The 20,993-nt window shown below is 47.2% G+C and overlaps 1 protein-coding gene across 4 annotated transcripts in view; it reads left to right on the forward strand.

Moving 5' to 3' along the window:
- Acacb (acetyl-CoA carboxylase beta) overlaps positions 1-20,993 on the forward strand; it is a 140,738-nt gene that overhangs the window by 67,439 nt on the left and 52,306 nt on the right. For 3 of the 4 annotated variants that reach the window (XM_008848966.3, XM_029554017.1, XM_029554018.1), the window contains 13 exons: positions 1,405-1,486; positions 3,198-3,343; positions 4,493-4,643; positions 6,854-6,988; positions 8,716-8,862; positions 9,326-9,514; positions 10,850-10,950; positions 13,434-13,522; positions 13,620-13,744; positions 15,048-15,161; positions 15,267-15,380; positions 15,949-16,038; positions 17,940-18,058. In XM_008848966.3, coding sequence (XP_008847188.1) covers positions 1,405-1,486; positions 3,198-3,343; positions 4,493-4,643; positions 6,854-6,988; positions 8,716-8,862; positions 9,326-9,514; positions 10,850-10,950; positions 13,434-13,522; positions 13,620-13,744; positions 15,048-15,161; positions 15,267-15,380; positions 15,949-16,038; positions 17,940-18,058 — 1,602 coding nt within the window. The remainder of the gene's footprint in view (positions 1-1,404; positions 1,487-3,197; positions 3,344-4,492; positions 4,644-6,853; positions 6,989-8,715; positions 8,863-9,325; positions 9,515-10,849; positions 10,951-13,433; positions 13,523-13,619; positions 13,745-15,047; positions 15,162-15,266; positions 15,381-15,948; positions 16,039-17,939; positions 18,059-20,993) is intronic. The other variant, XM_029554016.1, reaches the window with a different exon arrangement.

The raw sequence follows: 20,993 nt of genomic DNA on the forward strand, positions 1-20,993 counted from the left end.
AGAGGGGCTTGTGGTCATGGGAGGTCCAATGGATGGGATGAGGCCAGCTAGCAGTTACCTTGCAGCCTTGTGTAGGTTCTTGCTGGCTTCTGTAAGAGACACCGTAGTCCACGGAGCTCAGAGCTCAAGGGGGTGAATGAAGTCTAGTGAGTCAAAGGTTATCTCTACTGACTCTTTCAGAGACTCTCACCTGAATGGCAGGTGACAAGAGAAAAGGACTGGGATGGGAAGTGGTTAGTGCTTCCTGTCAGCATGGTCAGTTTGAGGCTGGACTTGGGGGAACTGTCCTCTGAATTTTAGGGTGATGGCAGAATCCATGTCTTCTGCCCACCAGGGGCAGCCCACTCTGTGAATGTCCCAGGTACAGGAGCAAAATCACCCTCCATTGAGAACAGCTGTGACAAACAAATGACACTTCTCCCAAACCGATACAAGAATCAACATTAGTGCTTGCTTATCTTGCTTTGGAGTCGTAATAGAGTCAAATCCCTGTGCTGGCAGGCCCCCAGACTGAGAAGTTGTTTGTGTGTGTGTGTGTGTGTGTGTGTGTGTGTGTGTGTGTGTTCGTATGTAGCCCAGGCTGGCCTTTAACTTATTATCCCTCCTGTTTCAGCCTCCTGAGTGTCAGGTTTATAGACATGTGCCACCACACCTGACTTCTATGTGGGATTTTCTCCCAGAAGAAACCATTATGGGTTTTTTGTTTGTTTGTTTTGTTTCATCTTTTAGACAGGGTTTCACTGTGTAGCACTGGCTGGCCTGGAACCCACTATGTAGATCAGGCTGGTCTCGACCTCACAGAGATTCACTTGCATCTGCCTCCCGAGTGCTGGGATTAAAGGGGGGCTACCACTACACCCAGTCCCCATTATGGGTTTTGAAGCATTTTTAAAGTTTAAAGTGTTGCACACTTTTAATCAGATTTAGCTTTAAAAAAATTTTTTTTTGATGTGTATGTGTGTATTGCCTGCATGTAGGTAAGTGCACCTATGTCGTGCAATGCCCGTGGAGGACAGAAAGGCTGTTGGATTCCCTGGAACTGGAGTTACTGACAGTTGTTAGCTGCCATGTGGGTGCTGGGATTCGAACCCGGGTCTTCTGCAAGAACATTCAGTGTTCTTAACTGCTGAGGCATCTCTCCGGCCCAGATTTAGCTTTTTATGTTAGTTTGTTTGCTGATGATACTCAGGAAGAGCAGAGAGTCATGTGATGACTGACTGACGACTGACTGGTTCATTTTTAGTGCTGGGGATGGAGCCTAGGACCTTGCATATACCAACTACCTGCTCTTTCACTGAGTCCCACCCCAGGCCTGTGGGGAGCACAGGGGATATTCTTGAGCCCAGGGGATGCTGTAGGGCCCTCCATCCCATCCTGGACTGACAGCAGGTTCATCTCTTTCAGGGGCCAGGTCCTCCCAGCTGATTCTCTGCTGAACATTGTGGATGTAGAGTTGATTTATGGAGGTATCAAGTACATTCTCAAGGTAAAAGTCCGTCCTTCTCAGAAGTTCCTGACATTTTGAGCTTTGTGGGAATTTGTTTTGTTTCATTTGTGAACTGTCCCAGGAACCTAGAGTGAGTGTGCTGGGATCTGAGCCCTGTGTTCCTCAGGACTCAAGGTGCAGTTCGGGACCATGAACCCTAAACACTGAGTTTAGAAGAGCAGGGTTGAACCATACACAGAGGTCTTGACAGATTGCCTAGTTTTCTTTGGCTTCTGTGACAAAGTGCTATGAACTACAAAGTGCTATGCTGTGCGTCTGAAGCCTTCCATCACAAGGCTGCTGGGTGGGTCAGTTCTATGCTGCGCATCTGAAGCCTTCCATCACAAGGCTGCTGGGTGGGTCAGTTCTACGCTGCACGTCTGAAGCCTTCCATTACAAAGCTGCTGGATGGCTCAGTTTATCATCAGCACAAAGAATGCTGCAATATGTATTTCTTGCTATCTTTTATCTCAAAATATTGGCATCAGTACAATGTAATACATATGAGTATGTTGTGGAGATATAATGAACTGAGGGCCAGGGTTTGGCTGGTATTTCATTTGGGTAGAAGCGCAGCACCCAACCAAGGCTTACTGCACATGCTTTTCTTGGGGGTCCCAAGTCTCTTGTAGCCCCTAAGAAAAGCCATGGTCCATGTTCAGGTGTCTTTGCTATTATTACAGCAAAGTATCATAGACCAGGGGCTTTATAAACCACAGAATGCATTCCTTACAGCTCCGGAAGTTGGAAGTCCAAGGTCAAGGCATTGACAGATCTGGTGTCTGGTGAGGGCCTGTTTCCTGGTTTCTAGTGGGGCCTTTTCTTGCCGTGTCCTTACATGGTGGAAGAGGGCAAGACAGTTATCTGGAATCCCTTTGAAATATTGTATTTATGATTTTTCTTTGTTTTATATATATGAGTATTTTGCCTGCATTGTGTAAGTGCACCCGTGTCTGCAATGCCTGCAGAGGTCAGAAGAGGGTGTCGGATCCCCTGGAACTGGAGTCACCGACAGTTGTTAGCTGCCATGTCGATGCTTGGAATCGAACCTGGGTCCTCTGAAAGAACAAGTGTTCTTAACTGTTGAGCCATCTCGCCAGCCTGTTTTTTTATTACATTTATTTATGTGTGTGCGTGCACCACAGTGTGTGTGTGTGGAGGTCAGAGGACAACATGAAGAAGCCAGTTCTCTCTTTCCATCATGTGGGTCCCAGGCATCAAACTCAAGTTATCAGGCTTGATTGCAGGTGCCTTTACCCACTGAGCCATCTGACTGACCTTGGGGGTCCCTTTTATATTGGCACTAGGAAGGCTCCACCCCACGATATATATAGTTCCTCCAAAAGCCTCCCTTCCTAATAAGACCCCCTGTGAGGCTCAGTTTCAGCATAGAAGTTTGGGGGACACACAGTTTAGTGGACTAGATCCCTGGTGAAGTCTTCAGGGTTACCTCACCCCGAGTGCAAGCCCCAGTCAGTGCTGGCTGTGGTAGTCCTGCTCAGAGCTGATGCTTCTAGACCGGAATCCCAAGGAAGCCCCCAGCTCAGCAGTAGATGGATGTACAGGGCCTGTGTCTGCAGCCTGAAGCCATTTGTCCACACCCAGGGCAAGTGTTGTCTCCCTCAGTGCCCCTGCAGTGCACTGCCAGCTCCTTCCCACCATCATGGGAGCCATCCTGAGTCCAGCTGCTGATGTGAACCTGTCCCCACAGGTGGCCCGGCAGTCCCTGACTATGTTCGTTCTCATCATGAATGGCTGCCACATCGAGATTGATGCCCACAGGCTCAATGATGGGGGACTGCTCCTATCATACAATGGCAGCAGCTACACCACTTACATGAAGGAAGAGGTGGACAGGTGCGTGAGTGCCGAGGTCTGGGCAGCATGGATTTGAAATGCAACTGACCTCTGTGTGGGCCTGAGGATTTAGATGAGGCCTGTTCTGGTTTACTCTGGGACACATGGAGAGGTTCCACCTGGCAGGTATTTAGGGGAAAGGGGCTCCCAGATTGCATCAGAAGATTTAGAGATGATTGGGACATGACTCCGAGCCACACAGTCTGCAGTGAAGAGTTGCCAGCTGCCCTAGGTCTGAACTCCAGTGCCCACAGCCTGGAGGATGGGCACAGAGTAATGTGTCATCCAGCTATTGGCTATTGAGCTACCTCCTGGCAGGTGCTGGGCCAGGGTTGGGTATAGCCTTACTGCCACCACTCATGGGCTTCCGCCACTCACGGGGGGAAGATGACTCATCAGACATGCAGAGAGTGGTGAAAGTGGCTGTGTGTCTCGATGGATAAAGGATGCTCTGGAAGCTGTACTCATGGGGCATCACATGATGGGTCCAGACATTTGGCTCTGGTTCATATGACCACAGTGAGATTGCAGTGGAGCATGAGTGACCATGCAGAGGAGGCAGCTCAAACTATGGAGAACCAAGGGTGGAGAGAGAGAGAGAGAGAGAGAGAGAGAGAGAGAGAGAGAGAGAGAGAGAACACACACACCAGAATCCCGCTCCTGGGAAGGCTGTGGTCAGTGAGGGAGATGCCCTTTGCAGTACTCCATGTTATGGAAGAAGGCTGGTTAGAGTTGTACCTGAGCAACACCTACTCTGTCTTCTAACCATGTTCTATCTAAGAGAATTCTAGATTATTGTAGGTGCTGCCCAAAAGCCCATTCTCCTCAATTCAGTGAAAAGGGAGTATTTAGAATCAGTTAATTTATTGAACAATGTTGATTGATTGATTTCCCTTTGTCAGGCCCTGGGAGACTATATCACTAAAAGAAACTAGATTTCAGCCAGAAGGAAGCAATGTTTTACTCTCTTAATTCACTTGTACCATCTCTGTGATAGCTGTCAGCTGCCACCCTTTGGGAATGTAGAGACCTTAATGCCCCGGAAGGTGACAACATGGCTGTCCTCAGAAAGGGGAGATAATCCCCAAAGTCTGACTCAATTTGCTGAGCCTCGTCTGTCTGTCACATCCCATTCTTTCTCCATCCCAGTTACCGAATCACTATTGGCAACAAGACGTGTGTTTTTGAAAAGGAGAATGACCCCACGGTCCTGAGATCCCCCTCAGCTGGGAAGCTGACACAGTACACAGTGGAGGACGGAGGCCATGTTGAAGCTGGGAGCAGCTATGCGGAGATGGAGGTGACCGCAGAGCCAGTCCAGTGGCTGTGAATCTGTAGCCTGGAAACCCTGCTCCCCTGGCTTGGTCTGTCCCTCAGCCTGCAGGCTTCTTACCTTGATCTGTGGGATTCAGCCCCAAATCCCTGCAGAATTCAAAGATGAAGTCTCAGATAAGTAAGAATTGATTAGTAATCGAGATGGCAGTGGCTAAAAACTAAGCCAACATTTGCCAAGCACCATGCAGCAGATGCTGATCTAAGTGTCTTTATTTATTTATTTATTTTTGGACTGTGCTAGGGATGGCCCCTAAGGCCTCAAACATACTAGACAAGTGCTTTGTCACTAAGCTCTACCCCAACCCTGTCTTTACTTTTAAAACCTGATTGGCAAGTTTATGAGGTGGGAACATAGATGATCCCTGTTTTATATACAAAGAAATCAGACCCCAGAAGGCTAGGCAAGGATGATCACCTAAAACCAGGCTTTAAGGCAAGCCTTCAGAAGCTCTGTGCTTTGAAGAGAGTACTCAGGGCAGGGGAAACACCAGCAAGAGTACAGTGGTTGCTACTGCCCTCCTGCTGCAGCCCAGGTTCTTCACCTCAGTGTTCCTTGTAAGGCCCTCTGAAGGGGCACTTCGTCGTCCCCAGTATACTGTTGGAGGCACTAAGGCTCAGAGAGGGGAAGGCATTTTCTGGAAATCACAGAAGTGATGGATGGGGGCGGGTGTCTTGGGTCTCCAGCCCAGGGGCTGACTTGGTGCTCAAGCTGGAGATTGCTGAGCAAGAGGCAGCTTGGTACCAAGGTCTGCAGCTGATACCATGGACACACAGCTCAGGCCTTTGGCATCTCTAGACATTTGGACAGGCAAGTTGCAAGCCCTTGACTAGACTGGGAACAGGTACTTCACTTCACAAAGCACTCCCCAGAGGGTGCCCTCAGCCGTGGGCATGATGTTTGATTTATATAGTTGGGGGTCCCTCAACCGTGGACAGGATGTTTAATTTATACAGTTGTGGGGGTGGATAAATGGGAGCCTTAGAGCCATGTGTTGCTTAGCAACAGGATACATTCTAGGAAGGCATTCCTGGACAATTTCTTTGTCCTGTGAACATTGTAGAGTGTATGTACACAAACTTGGAAGGTGTAGGTCAGTCACTAGATGTGACCTTTAAGCACGAGAGGGCACGAGATTGCTGCTGGTGAAACAGGTTGTGTGGCAGGCAATTTTATTTTATTTTTTAAAATATTTTATTTATTATTTTTATTTTATGTGTATGAGTGTATTGCCTGCATGTAGATAAGTGCACCCATGTCGTGCAATGCCCGCAGAGGACAGAAGAGGCTGTTGGATCCCCTGGAACTGGAGTTATGGACAGTTGTTAGCTGCCAAACCAGTGTTCTTAACCGATGAACCATCTCTCCAGCCCGGCAATTTTATTTTTTAACTCTGAAAAGAATATACTGTACACCAGCGATAGTAAGTGTGTGTTACAAATTCATACACCACAGTCACTATCCAGTACTCTATACTGTACATAGTATATGTGTTACAGTGGACATGACTGGCAGTGCAAATGGGCTCATTCACACCAGCTCATCACAATGTGACAGTGCTTTGCACTACAGTGTAGGGATGGCTGTGGTGTCACTAGGTCAAAGGTCACTACACTAGATCAGCATCCTTATAGCCTTGTGACACTGTCTATGTAATCTGTCATTGACCAAAAGATCACTATGTGGTGCTTGACTGTATGCTAACTGGTATACATAGTAGGATTTAGATGTATTTCTGAGAGAGGAGCCTCCCTTTGAAAATAAAAATTAAGAAGGAGTGGGAGGTACAACTCAGTGGTAGAACATTTTTCTAGCATGCCTGAGGACCTGGGCTCCATCCCTAGCACCAATAATTAAAAAAAAAAGAAAAAGTAATTTATCTGTGAAACAGCATCATGTATACCAGCATCACCACATGACACTGCTTTGCACCACAGTGTAAGGATGACTGTGGTGTCTGGCTGGCCTTGCAGACTGAAACTGTTCCTAGATGGCACCAAGTCTGGCACACAGCAGGCTGCAAGAAAGGAGGGGTTTCTTGTTCTTTCTGTTTGATTGCTGCCTGGAGAGTTGGTCTGTTTCCAGAGAGTACTCCCTGCTTGAGAATCCCAAGTTTTGGGTGACTCTAGGTGCCAGTCCTGGGGAGGTCTGTCCTAATTCTTCTTTCTACAAAACAGGTGATGAAGATGATCATGACCTTGAATGTGCAGGAAACTGGCCGGGTAAAGTACATCAAGCGTCCAGGGGTCGTGCTGGAAGCTGGCTGTGTGGTGGCTAGATTAGAGCTTGATGACCCTTCAAAAGTGCATGCGGTATGTAGCGCCCAGTCCCAGGTGCTCTGACAGTGCGGGAACTCCCACAGTGTCTTCCTGTTCAGAGACAGCAGACCTGAGTCCACCTGTCCTCTGCCTGTATCACCCACAGACACACTCTGTGCAGCCTTCGGTGTGGTGCAGAAACTTTGTACAGCTGCGCCCCTTTTCTCCAGTCTTGCATTCTGCTTAAATCCCAAATTATTCCAATGACCTGGGAGCCCAGCTAAGCTGCCCTCTGGTGCCTTCCATGGTTTCTTTCTCCCTCTCCCTAGCTTCATGAGCCCATGAAAGTCTCCTGCCCTGAGCCTAATCCCTCTGTCTGGAAGGACCTGCCCCAGACAGCCCACTCTCACTCTCAGGAGCTCTAACTCAAGGTCCCTCCCCCTACCCCATGAGGCTGCCCTTCTTTTCCTTGCAGTGTTGAGGATGAACCCAAGGTCTTTATCACACTTGACAAGCACTCTAGCACTGACTGACGTCCCCCAGCCCTTGGACTTTAAAAATTTTAAAATAATGTTATGTGTGTGATATGTGAGAGTGAAGGTGTGCTTGTGCTGTGGTATATGTGCAGAGGTCAAATGACAACTTTTGGGAGTTGGTTTTCTCCTTCCACCATGGGTTCTGAGGCTTGAACTCAGGTTGTCAGGCTTGCATGGCAAGTGCTTTGACCCACTGAGCCATCTCACTGGCCCAGATTTAAAAAAAAATTTTTTTTGAGACAGGGCTTGCTGTGTAGCCCAGGCTAGACTTGGACTCGAGATCCTTCTGCCGCCATCTCCTGAGTGCTGAAGTTACAGGTGTATACTACCATGCTTGGCTCTACAGGCTGTCTGGGAGTACTTTAAAAAATTATTTTATAAGCTGGGCGTGGTGGTGCACACCTTTAGTCCCAGCACTTGGGAGGCAGAGGCAGGTGGATCTGGTCTACATAGTGAATTCCAGACCAGCTGGGGCCACAGGGAGACCCTGTCTCAAAAAGACCATAGCACATAGCTCAGTGGTAGAGCACTTGCATAGCATGTACAAGGCCCTAGATTCAATTCTCAGTACCACAAAATAAAGTAAAATAAAAATTCTAAAATTTGGGACTGGAGAAATCCCTCAGCAGTTAAGAGGGCTTACTGTTCTTGCAGAGGACCTGAGTTTGGTTCTCAACAGCCCATGTTGGGTAGTTCACAACCAGGTAGATCTGATGACTCTGGCCTCCATGGGCACCTGCACTCATACATACACATACACACATACTTAAAATAAAACAAATATTAAAAAATTAAAATTTAAAAATTACATTAATTTAGGCATAGTGGTGCAGGTCTATAACCCCAGCACTCAGGAGGCTGGGGCACGAGGAACATGAGTTTGAGGCCAGCTGGGCTGTTAGTAAGACCTCGTCTCAAAACAAGACAAGACAAGAATCTCCAAAACAAAAAACAAACAAACAGAAAAGGAGACAAAAAAGTGAGAACTAGGAAGATCAATCTTCATCACAAAGCAAATCAGAATAAAACTCTAACTCCATCTAAAATTGTTTTCAGCAGTTGGCAATTTGTGGCACTTACAGAGGGGATGATCTGGAAGACCTGGATCCAGATGGGCACTTATCAAGTTCAAGTTCTCAGGATAGCATTGTCTCCTGCCCTTTCTTGGGCTCCATCCTCATTCCAGACGCTGGTGGCTCTGCCTCCTGCCCAGTTTGACCATGACCCATTTCTGTGTCTCACCAGGCGGAACCGTTCATAGGGAAGCTCCCTGCCCAGCAGACTCTGCCCATCCTGGGGGAGAAGCTGCACCAGGTGTTCCACAGTGTCCTGGAAAACCTGACCAATGTCATGAGTGGCTACTGCCTGCCAGAGCCTTTCTTCAGCATAAAGGTAAGTGGTCTGTGGTGAGCTGGTCAAGTGAGCCCCTGTGTAGAACCCAGAGGGTTTCCTTCATGTGTCACAGAGGACATCTTAACAGCTGAGTGACTTTGGGTAACTTAATTAACCTCTCTGTGTTTTAGTGAGTATGGGAAAATCATTCTCCCACTTAATAGGGCTCTTTCTAAAGATCAAATGTAAAGGTTTTTGGACACTACCTGGCACCAAGCAAGTGCCCCACAAGCATTAGTTTGTCATGTGACCTTATTAGATACTATTTAGATACTCAGAGAAGGGACACAAGAGTCTCACTATGTGGAAGGACTGGGGCCCCTCCACTCTGGACTGCTCCAGAGGCTGCTTGGTCTAGATCTTCTGCCTCTCCAGGGCAGCCCTGGGTTGTTGGGTTGTTGAGTTGGTTGGCTGAGGCAGGTGGATTGAATGGGCTGTGACTGATGCTGTGGTCCTACTACAGCTGAAAGAGTGGGTGCAGAAACTGATGATGACCCTCCGACACCCGTCGCTGCCACTGCTGGAGCTGCAAGAAATCATGACCAGCATAGCAGGCCGCATCCCCGCCCCCGTGGAGAAAGCAGTCCGCAGGGTGATGGCCCAATATGCCAGTAACATCACCTCAGTGCTGTGCCAGTTCCCCAGCCAGCAGGTACTTGCCCAACCAGCCACACCTATGCTCAGTCCCCAGGTTTGGCCTCTCTCTCAAGCTGGACCAGCCCCAAATGTTGTGGGTCTGGGATTTCTTTTGAACCTTCTCTGTGGAACCCTAGCATTTTCTCCCAAGCAGCAGGTATTTGAGGTACAACCCAGGTCCCCAGGCCTCACTCCACCCCCCCCCTTCACACTTCCTCTTGCTGTCCTCCCCTTCCCCCACTTTGAGAAGCTAATCAGGTTATTTGTTTGCAGAGGTAAACAACTCTAAAGATTGGACTTTTTGTTTTGTTTTTACAGTGCTGGGCCTCAGGCATGCTAGGCAAGCACTCTACCACTGAGCTACATCCCCAGCTCCTGAAGGTTGGAATATTGTTCAGCCATATAAAGGAATGAAGTACTGATTCTTGCTACCACATGGATGAGCCTTATTATGCTAAGAGAATGGAACCAGTCAAAAGACCACATGATTCTTGAGTCCACAGATAGGAAATGCCCTGAACAGGCAAATGAGTATAGAAAGGAAGTAGATTAGCATCCACCAGGGGCTAGGTGGAGGGGAAATGAGGACCCCTGCCTGTGGACAGGATAACTGCACAGTTTAGTGCCTTGTCCTTCCTACTTCCGCAGCTGGAGTAGAATGGCAGTTGGGTCCCAGTCAGAAATAACAAAGGCATTGCTCCTGAGGGCATTTGGAACTTTCAGGAATTTGTCATTGATCCAAGGTTCTTTCTCTTCAAAAATACTTTTGTTGGGGGCTGAGAGATGGCTGAGCTGGTAAAGGCACTTGGTTTGCCAAGAGCAAGCCTGGTGAACTGAGTTTAATTCCCAGAACCCACACAAAAGTGGAAGGAGAGAACTGACTCCATAGAGTTGTCCTTTGACCTTCGCCATGGCAGATGCACTCACACATACATGATGCACACACACCACAATAGTAATAATAAAAACTCTTTGTTGTCAAAAAGCAACATACAAATGGCATGGAATCTAATAATAAAGATATAAAGTGAAACCCTTCCCCACCTTGCAGCTGCACGTGCCAACCCTTCCTCCTCTTGTCCCGTGGGGCGGGGAGGTGTTGTTTTGTTTGTGCACTTCTTTGTGTGATTGTTGTCATTCTGAGCTCTTGGAGTCCTCCAGCAAGACACTGAGGGGGTGAACAGGGCTGTCCCAGAATGGCCAGATGGCTAGGGGCTGGAGTTTTGGGTCTTTGAATGCATCCTGGCTGGGACTTCCCTGGGAGCCTGTGGTGGGGCTCTCAGCATACTTCCCTGTGGCAGCCAGATTGTGTAATTGGAGGCAGTCAGACCTGTCTTGTGTTCTCATGCAGATAGCCACCATCCTGGACTGCCACGCCGCCACCCTGCAGCGAAAGGCTGACCGAGAGGTCTTCTTCATGAACACACAGAGCATCGTGCAGCTGGTCCAGAGGTGAGTGCATCTGGGACCCTCCAGGGGCACTGTTGTCATATGGAGGTACCCCATAGGTGGCAAGCTCCTTGGGAACACTCCCTGGCTGCCTTCCACTAACAAAAGGTACATTCTGGTGCTGGCACTGCTGTTGCTCAGTCTAACCTTTACTAAAGTAGAGACTTCTGCAAATCTCAGTTGCTAGTTGGTAAAATGGGAACAAAACCACTTCATAAGTCAGATAGAGTTATGAATAGGTTTTTTTTTTTGTAAAGTGATGACTCCTAATATTGATGTGTGTGTGGGGTTTACATCTTGGATTTAGTTTGGATTATGACACAATAGGATGGAATGGTTTTCTGTATGGTAAGGACTGTATAAATCCATGATTGTCTGGTTTTGGAGACCATTGCAAGGGAAAGTTGGTAGATAATTTGCCTGTATTGCAGGTAGCTTTGGAGCAGGGGTTAGTCTACCACTCAACTATTCTAATGTGAACAATAATTTGGGGGTGCTGGAGAGGATGATGGTGCAATGGGGAAGGAACCTGTAGTGGTAGGAGAGAACAGACTCCAGAACGTTGTCCTCTGATCTTCACACAAGCTCCATAGCATGCTCACACCCATGTCTGCACACATACATACACATGTGCATACATATATACATCTACCCATGATCATCATAAATAAAAAAATTTTTAATTTTAAAGATTTTTTTTGCCACTTTATTTTTGATTTGTGAAGAAATCATCTTGCAAGAAAGCTTGTCTTATATGAACAGAATCAAAACATTCTCAGATTTGAGCCATTCAACTCAATGCATAATTCTCATGTACCAGAAGCCAAGAAGTGCTCTGAGTGTGGTTTGCAGAAGTCCGCAGACTTTTCAAGGAGTCCTGACCCATGGGGGGGTCACACTGGCCCTTATGATTGTAGCTGAGGAAGTCCAGTAGCCAAGGACTAGCAGGGGAATCCTTTCCCCAAACACATTGACTGCTGACCTTAAACCCATCCATCAGAGAAATACCTGGAAAACATGAACATGTGATGCTAATAAAGTTTCTGTGTTGAATTTAAATGTCAGAGATCTGCCTTGTATTGTTTTTAAAGTCACACTTGCATCAGTGATTGCTTTAGATTGACTGTCTTTTGTTGTCTTTAGTGAGTTGGAGGTTAAGCTGGTTTTTCTTTCCCTGAGAATCAGAATTGCCCATGGGGGCTAAAGCTCAACAATGGAGCATTTGACTAGCACAGGTGAAGCTGTAGGTTCAATCCGTAGTGCAGGGAGGGAGGGAAGGAGAGAAAATCCCTTCCCTGTGCTAAGAAATATTATAGATATTTTTGTTTCCAAACAATGAAGTGACATTTACACAGAGGTCTTTTGGCAAATATCTTCAAAGTTGACTTTTTGAAACATCTTCATATGGAGCTAGAGAAATGGCACAGTGGTTAAGAGCACTTGCTACTCTTCCAGAGGACCCAGGTTCACTTCCCAGCATCCATATGGTGGCTAACAAGCCTCCATAATTCCAGTTCCAGGGACCCAATACCCTCTTCTGGCTCTCAGGGCACTGCATGTACAAGTACGCTTACATACATGTGGGTAACACACATACACATAAAATATAAAAAAAAAACTTTATATCGGGGCTGGAGAGATGGCTCAGCAGTTAAGAGCACTGATTACTCTTGCAGAGGACCTGGGTTCTATTCCCAGCACCATATGGCAGCTAACAACCATCCATAACTTCAGTTCCGGGGAAATGAGACACCTTCTTCTTATATCTGAGGGCATTGCACGACACGGGTGCACTTTCACACATGCAAGCAATACACTCATTCACATAAAATTAAAAAATAATAAAATCTTAAAAAATTTATATGTTGTGTAGGTAATTGGGAATTTTTGTTTCGTGACAATCTGCTAAAATTCGCTTTCCCTCTTTAGCTTCTTAACACTTAAAGTTTTCCCTTCTCTCTGGTGCTGGACAGGTGCTGTCCAGAGGATTAGTCCTGGCCACCAGCCTAGCTTGGCTTCTGGTTTGATGAGCAAGTCTTGGCTCCACTGACATGCTCAGCTAACACTAAGGAGCCTATACCATGTCCTTATAGCCTAAGGATTTGAGGGTGCACTCTAGATACCTTAGAGCACCGCTTCCTCTTCCTCTTCCTCCTCTTCTTCCTCTTCCTCCTCCTTCTCCATCTTTCTCCTGCTCCTTATCCTCCTGCTCTTTTTTGCAGTGCTGGATGAAACCAGGACCTTACACATGCTAGGCAAGCATGCTACCACTGAGCTACATCCCCAGTCCTTGGTTTTCTGCGGCAGTCTCCCTTTGTAGTGCAGGATCCCCACAAATTCAGTCTTTGGAGTAGTGAGCTGCAGGCATGTGCCACCATGTCTGAGCTTCCTTCTCTTTTTTTAAAGCCATAAAAACCTAGCTAAGATATCTAGGCATTCCAGGAAGTGGAGGTCATATTAATATGGGCGCTTTTGATGCTCCCCAGATACCGCAGCGGAACCCGTGGCTACATGAAAACCGTGGTACTGGACCTCCTGCGGAGATACTTACAAGTGGAGCATCATTTCCAACAAGGTAAGAGATGCTGCATCCAGTGTCAATACCAAGCCTGGGTAGGGCAAGTAGGGAGGTGTCTGGACTTCATCCTGCTGGTCTCCTGTCTCCCCTATAGCACACTATGACAAGTGCGTGATCAACCTCAGGGAGCAGTTCAAGCCAGATATGACCCAGGTGCTGGACTGCATCTTCTCGCATGCACAGGTGGCCAAGAAGAACCAGCTGGTGATCATGCTGATTGTAAGCAGGAATGGGGACTAGCTCCCCAATTGAGGGTGGAGTGGGGGTTTCCAAATGTTTGCTCCTACCGCTATTCCTCCTACTCTTCCTCTTCTTCCTCCTTTTCATCCTCCTGTTCATATTTTTTTTTCCTAAAACTTAAAAAAATTTATTTAACATGTATGAGTATTTTGCCTACATGTATGTAAGTGCACCACTTGTGTGCAGTGCCTGCAGAGGTCAGAAGAGGGTGTCAGATCCCCTGGAACTGGAGTTATGAATGGTTGTTAGCTGCCATGTGAGTTGTGGGAACTGAACCTAGGTCCTCTGCAAGAGCAGCCAGTGCTCTTAGCCACTGAACCATCTCTCCAGCCCATGTTCTTATTCTTCTGTTCTGGCATGCAACCCTGGGCCTATGCATGCTGGGCAAGTGCTCTACCTCTGAGCCACACCCACAAGAAAGAGATTTTGATCAAATTAATTTATTAGAAAAAAATTAAAGTAATGAATTTTTTGGTATTACAACCAAGAGGGCCTAGCATGGAGCAGGTGCTTGGTGAGTGTTATTGCTTGTTTGCTTGTTGTTACAAATAAAGTTTGATTGTGTAGCCATACCACTAACACTAAACAATGTCAAAGTGAAATGCTTGGGACAGAGACCACACCACCTGCAAAGTCTAAGTTTTACTTTCTGGTCCTTTCTAACAAATAGTCGATGACTGGGGAGGGGACGTGGTAGCCCACCTGTAATCCCAACGCTCTGGAGGTGGAGATAGGGGATCCCCAGGCTTGGATTCTCATTGAGCTCCAGGTTCAACAAGAGACCCTGTCTCAGTAAATAAAGTGAAGAGCTATTGAGGAAGATTCCTAAAGACAACCTCTGGAATGCTTAGCCATACACACATGTGAAGATGCATACACATGTGCAGGTATACCACACACATAAGTGAGTTTCACATTTAAATGTGGGTCACATCCCCAAGAAATCTCATTGTCTCTACATATACTGCATAATCTGAAATAATATGAACTCCCAAACATTTTTGGTTCTAACCTTACAGATAAGGGACTTTGTTGAATTTTCTTTCCCATCAGATGTGGAGGGCATGTTTTGAAGTATAGATCAGCTGGTGAATAAATAAATGAGTGAACGAGTGAATGAGTGAGATGTACCCTCGGTACAGAGGCAAGGGTGTGTATCTTAGGCTGGGTTGCATGTATCCAGAGAGCTGAGGCTAGATCTCCCCTCCCCAAGCAGCTGACTGTTGGCCTGTTCCCCTTGGGCAGAGGAAAGCCACTTGGGCTCTGTGTTTGTTCCCTTCAGGATGAGGTCTGTGGTCCAGACCCTGCCCTGTCAGACGAGCTGACCTCCATCCTCAGTGAGCTTACTCAGCTGAGCAGGAGCGAGCATTGCAAGGTGGCCCTCAGAGCCAGGCAGGTTGGTCTCAAAGTGTGGCGCCCCTGCATGTGGCCCCCCTGCATGTGGCCCTCCCACCCCCCAGCTTCTCTCCTCTCAGCCCTCCACCCCCATCCATCCCTGCAGGTCCTGATTGCCTCCCACCTCCCCTCCTACGAGCTGCGGCACAACCAAGTGGAGTCCATCTTTCTGTCTGCCATTGACATGTATGGACACCAATTCTGCCCAGAAAACCTCAAGGTAAGGCTTCTGCTTCCTCCAGCCCCTGCTGGGCACATACTGGGGCCCAGGTCAGGGTCTTTGGGATTGTGGGTTTTCCTTACCCTCAATAAGTCCCCAGTTTGGTGCAATTCAGTGCTAAGTGGCTAGGGCTGTCCCACAGGGGGTCAGCCAGGTCTGGGAGAGATGGGTGTGGAGCCCTGTCCTGCAGAGTGAGCAGGGCAACAGGTATGAGGCTCTCCTGGCAAATGAAGGCTTAAAATTCAGGTGTACTGGATCATGCGTGGAAGCACGAGCCCTCGGGCCTGGGACTTGGCTTCACCTTCCCAGGCTCTTGCTAGGACTCTGGCTTATTATAAGCTTCAGGTATCCCATCAGCATTTGAAAGTGGGAGCCCTGCTCTAGGCACAGTCACCCTGCGCTCCTTCATTGTCCAATTTTCTAAGGCTCCCCTCAGAGGAGTCCCCTGTTCTCGGGGACACCGACTGCAGCAGTCAACAGTGACATAGCCAACTTCTGCTTCTTCCCACCCTCTGGCTGGTGGGTCAAACCTGCTCACAGTTCCTTCCTCCGCTTCCATTTCCCATAGAAATTAATACTCTCGGAAACAACTATATTTGACGTGCTGCCCACTTTCTTCTACCACACCAACAAAGTCGTCTGCATGGCGTCGTTGGAGGTAAGTAGGAGGAGCTCAGGGAGGGACAGCGGCAGTCTTCAGGGCCAATTACAGCTTTGACTGCCTGCCCACCTGCCACGTTCTGACCTGAGCCACACACCTTTGCGAATGTGATCATATTCTCTCCAAGGAAAGCATTTTTACTGATATCCTTGTCTCACGAGGAGGCTCAGATTGAGGCTCAGACAAGTGCTCAGTGTCACACCGTCATACAGCACAGTTAGGTGCCACACCCCAGTACCAAGCTGGAAGCACTTTGTCAAATCTTTTTACTCTTGAGTATTCAGCATCTCTGGAAGACTCTTCTTCCTAGGGCTAAGAAAGCTGGATGGGGCTGAGGTAACCAGGTGACCTCCTGTAGGACAGGGCAGAGAAGGGCTCAGGCTAGCATTGTCATGGTTGTGGCTTATTACAAAGACCTGAAGGCAGACAGCAAGAGAAAAAGGCACATGGTGATGCTGAGGGACACAGGCTGCGGCTTCAAGGGGAGTCACATAGCATGTGAATTCTACTGGCAGTGAGCTGTAACAATGTGTGTGAACTGTACTTCACTTGGGAAGCTCCTGAGACTTGGCAGCCCAGGTTTTTAGTAGGGACAGGGCTCAGAGTCATCCTCTGCCTGGCACATAGTAAAGTCTAAACTCTGAGACAGAAACCAGATGTTCAACATGAACCACATTGCAAAGCTTAGACATCACTGACCTTGTCAGAGAAAGGTGGGAATCCTCCTCAAATCCACATTCATGTGAGCAGCCCGAGGACTGAACTGAGGCCAGCTGTGCTATTGCCCTGCTCTCCACTCCCAGTTCAGCTCAACAACTACTGGCATTTAACCTCCAGGACTGCATTGGCCAGTATGGCAGCCGTGGGCCACATGTGGTCAGCGAGCTCTTGAATGTGACTTGTCTGCATTGAGCTGTGCTCTTAAATGCTAAATACACATATGGTTCTAAAGACAGAATAGAGGAAAGAATGTAAAATACCTAAATAGCTTCTTAAATTGATTATGTGTTGAGATGACAATATTGGGGGTATTTGGGGAAAGAAAATATACTATAATTTTATAAGATTTATTTATTTACTTATGTGTGTACCTGCATGAGTTTATGTGTGCCATGAGCATGCAGGAGCCCGGGGAGGCCAGAAGAGGGAGTCAGACTCCCTGGAATTGGAGTTAACAGGCAATTGTGAGCCATTGTGTGGGTGCTAGGAACTGAACCTGGGTCCTCTGTAAGACCATTAAGTGCTCTTAACCACTGAGCAATCTCTCTAGCCCCATATTAAAAAATGTTTGCCTGCACATATGTATGTGTATCACATGTGTGCCTGGTACCTGCAAAGGCTGGAAGAGGGAATTGACTCTCTTAGAACTATAATTATAGACTGTTATGTGTTGCCATGGGTGCTGGGAACCAAACCTGGGTCCTCTGAAAGAGCAGCAAGTGCTCTTAACCCCTGAGCTATTTCTCCAGCCCCTATAAGTTATTTATTCTCTCCTCCTCCTCACCCTCCTCCTCATCCTCTTCCTATTCCTCCTCCTTCTCCTTTTTCTTGTTTTTGTTTTTGTTTTGTTTTGTTTTTTGTTTTTTGAGACAGGTTCTCACTGTGCAGCCCTGGCTGGCCTAGAACTCACTATGTAGACCAGGCTGGCCTTGAACTCACAGAACTCCACCTGTTTCTGCCCCCTGAACGCTTTATCTCCAAAATGGCTACTAGAAAAATATAAATAATGTATTTGTGTTTCATTTCTATTGGTTAAAGCTGCTCTAGAGTAGAGTTGACAGACTGTCACCCATGGGCCAGCCGTGCCCACCGCTTGTTTCTTTAAATGAAGTGTTACTAGAGCAGATATATACACAGTAGATTCTAGTAGTTGCAGAAGAAATGATGTCTCCTGTCAGGTTTATGTGCGGAGAGGCTACATCGCCTATGAGCTGAACAGCCTGCAGCACCGAGAGCTCCCAGACGGTACCTGTGTGGTGGAGTTCCAGTTTATGCTGCCCTCTTCCCACCCCAACCGGTATGGAATGACCACCCCTCATCTCTTTTCTCTTTATAATCTTGTCTCTGGAAGGACCCAGCAAGTCTTGCTGCTGGGGAGCTGTCAGGGAGACCCCTCCCTATTGTAGGTCTCTCAGCTCTGCACACTCATCTATGGAGCTGATCTCTCTCTCTCTCTCTCTCTCTCTCGATCACAAATTTTTAAAGCACTTAATAACCACATGTGGGTCTTAACTGTCATATTGGACAGGGAAGTTCTAGAATGGTCCGTCAGCACTGTAAATTCTAGTGGACCATGCTGTCCTAGACCATCGTGAGGAGTAAATGAGATAAGGTAACGTGTTCAGGACAGTGCCAGGCACTAGTGAAGTTTGAGTATTAGTGGTCCTTGTGATTTTGACAAATACTGTCCGATGGCATGACACTGGTTGGGCACTGTGGAAAGTGCCTCTGCCTCTGTAAGCTTGCTCCCCTCAGTCCTTGCTGTATGTTGGCCAAAAGTGTGTTTCCATCTCTGTTTTATAGATGAGAGCCTCAGGACCTTCACTGACCCCAAGGCTGAGTTAGGAACCTGAGCCCATGTTGTGATCTCACCCAGAGTTCTTTCCACAGCACTTGAGGCTGGGGGTCGGGGCAGGACAAGGTGAGGGCTGCTTTCTGTTCCTCTGCCTTCTCACAGGGGCGCCTGGTGTGCCTTTACTGCATCTCACAATCTCTTCTTTAACCCATCTTATTTCAGAAGTTGAAACCCTAGTGTAGTCAGGTAGAGTGCAAAACCCAGACAGTAACTATGTCTTCCTGGAGTCAAAGTCTCCCTCCCTCCCTCCAAAATCCCTCCCAATCTTCTGGTTCCTCTGTTTCTGGTTCTTGTGGGATTTTCCAGAGGCCTTGCTTGTGGCTGGGATGGTGTCATTGTGATTAGGTGTGGGAGGAGGGGTTGAGCCTGCGACCCCAGTGCAAGGATGACTGGGGATGAGTAAGCGCGCCAGCTCCTGCCGCCCCCAGCACCGGGAACCATCAGAGAGGCAACGGGGAGTCTAGTCAAGCAGGAACTCATTTATTGCAGCAGGGTGCTTATAATTCCCCCACCCCTCATAGTTCTCCAGTCAGCTTAAAGGTCAATGCATGCATGCAGGCAGCCCATGAAAGCTTATGGAGGCATCCAATCCGATGATCTTCAAAACAAGTCAGGCCGTGTCCCAGTAACTTCCTCTCTGCACCATCTTGGCAAGGCAGGGCCTTTAGGTCCCCACAATTAGGGATTCCACTGATCACTTCTCATGTGTCTGCAGGCTGTATCTGTTGTGTGTGTACATGTGTGTATGTGATGTGTACTTGTGGTATGTGCATGTGTTTCTGTGTGCATGTGTCTATGTATTGGTGTGTGTGCACATGTGTGCTTGTGTGTGTATATGTATGTAAGCACATTTATTTGTGTGCCTGTGTGCACATGTTTGTGTGTGTGATATGTGTTTGTATGTGTATATAGCATGTATGTTTCCCTATGTGTGATGTATGTATTTGTCAGTGCATGCACATATGTGGTGTGTGCATGTTTATGTGTGTTTGTGTGTATGTGTTTGCATGTGCACATGTGATGTGTGGATATGTACATGCATGTGCATCTCCTTATATGTACACGTGTATGTTTGTGTGTGTGCACATGTGGTATATGTGTGTGCTTGTGGGGGGCATGTGTGCATCTGTGTGAGTGTATAGCATATGTGTCTGTGTGTATGCATTGCGTATGCACCTATGTTTGTGTGTATGTGTGCTAATCTGTTTGTGTGGGTGTATGGCATGTATATGTCAATGTGTATGTGTGCATGTGCATGTATATGTGTGCTTGTATATAGGATGTGTGTGCATGTGTGTCTGTGTACACTCATGTTTTGGGGTATGCACTTGTGTGCTCATCTGTGTGTGTGGCATGTGTCTATATGTGTGCTCATGTGTTTGTGTGCATATGTGACACTTTAAAATTATATGCCTCAGAGATGTTCTTTTCTCTTCTGATTGCGTGGTCTGAGCAGTTAGTGCTGCTGGGAAGAGGGGCTGTGACTGTTCTAAAGAAAGTGGACCTACTCATATACCCAGGTTTTCAATTAAAAAAAATTTACAAAAATTTTATTGGGACTTTCATACATGGATATAAGGTGTTTTTATCAAACCCATGCCCACTCCCTCCCCTCCAACATTCCCCCCTCTGAAGAGGTAACCCTAAAATCTTTTAAGGATTACATACAAGCTCCCAAATACTTTTGACATTTTTGGCCTTGGGACAGAGTGTGTTGCTAACAGGCCCAAGGACATTTTGACTTTTAGCCAAGAAATTGGCTACATTTCTTTGGGGTCTTTTTACCCTAACTGCCTAGCCAATTCCTACTTCCTATTCTTATAATGCCATCCTCTGAAGGAGTTACCCAAATTGCCAATAGGGAATAGGGATGCTAACTGCTCTGGCTTCTTCCATGCTGAACAGGGATGCAGGTTGAGGCAATTGGAGTACCCCTGCAGTGGGTCTATCTAAAAGACTCCCAAATTGCATAACTTTTGTCTCTAAGGGGAGAAGAAAGTCCTTGAATCATGAATGGGAGATGTGAAGGAGAAGTAAAGGCAAGAGTAATTAGCATTATAAGTTCTAGACAGGGAACTAGAAAAAAGTCACAACAGGGCAATTTTCAACAGTTCATATGAGAGTCTATTGGAGTTTCTTGACAAGGGCTTCCAAAAGCATCCCTCTATTGGTTCTTCCTCATTTTTCTTTTGTCTTTCAAGGCTGGACTAGTTGGCTGGAAAGAGTGGCTGGATATTCAGGTGAAGGTCCAGTGACCCTGCTTGGCACTCCTTTAATGAATGAGTACAACTGTCAACAATCCCAATTGTGACTATATTTAGCGATCAGGCTCAGCCAAAGTCATGATGATGGTAGTTATTTCATGCAGAAGGGACTG

Source organism: Nannospalax galili, unplaced genomic scaffold, assembly GCF_000622305.1.
Source record: "Nannospalax galili isolate Female #2095 unplaced genomic scaffold, S.galili_v1.0 scaffold103, whole genome shotgun sequence".
NCBI lineage: Eukaryota > Metazoa > Chordata > Mammalia > Rodentia > Spalacidae > Nannospalax > Nannospalax galili.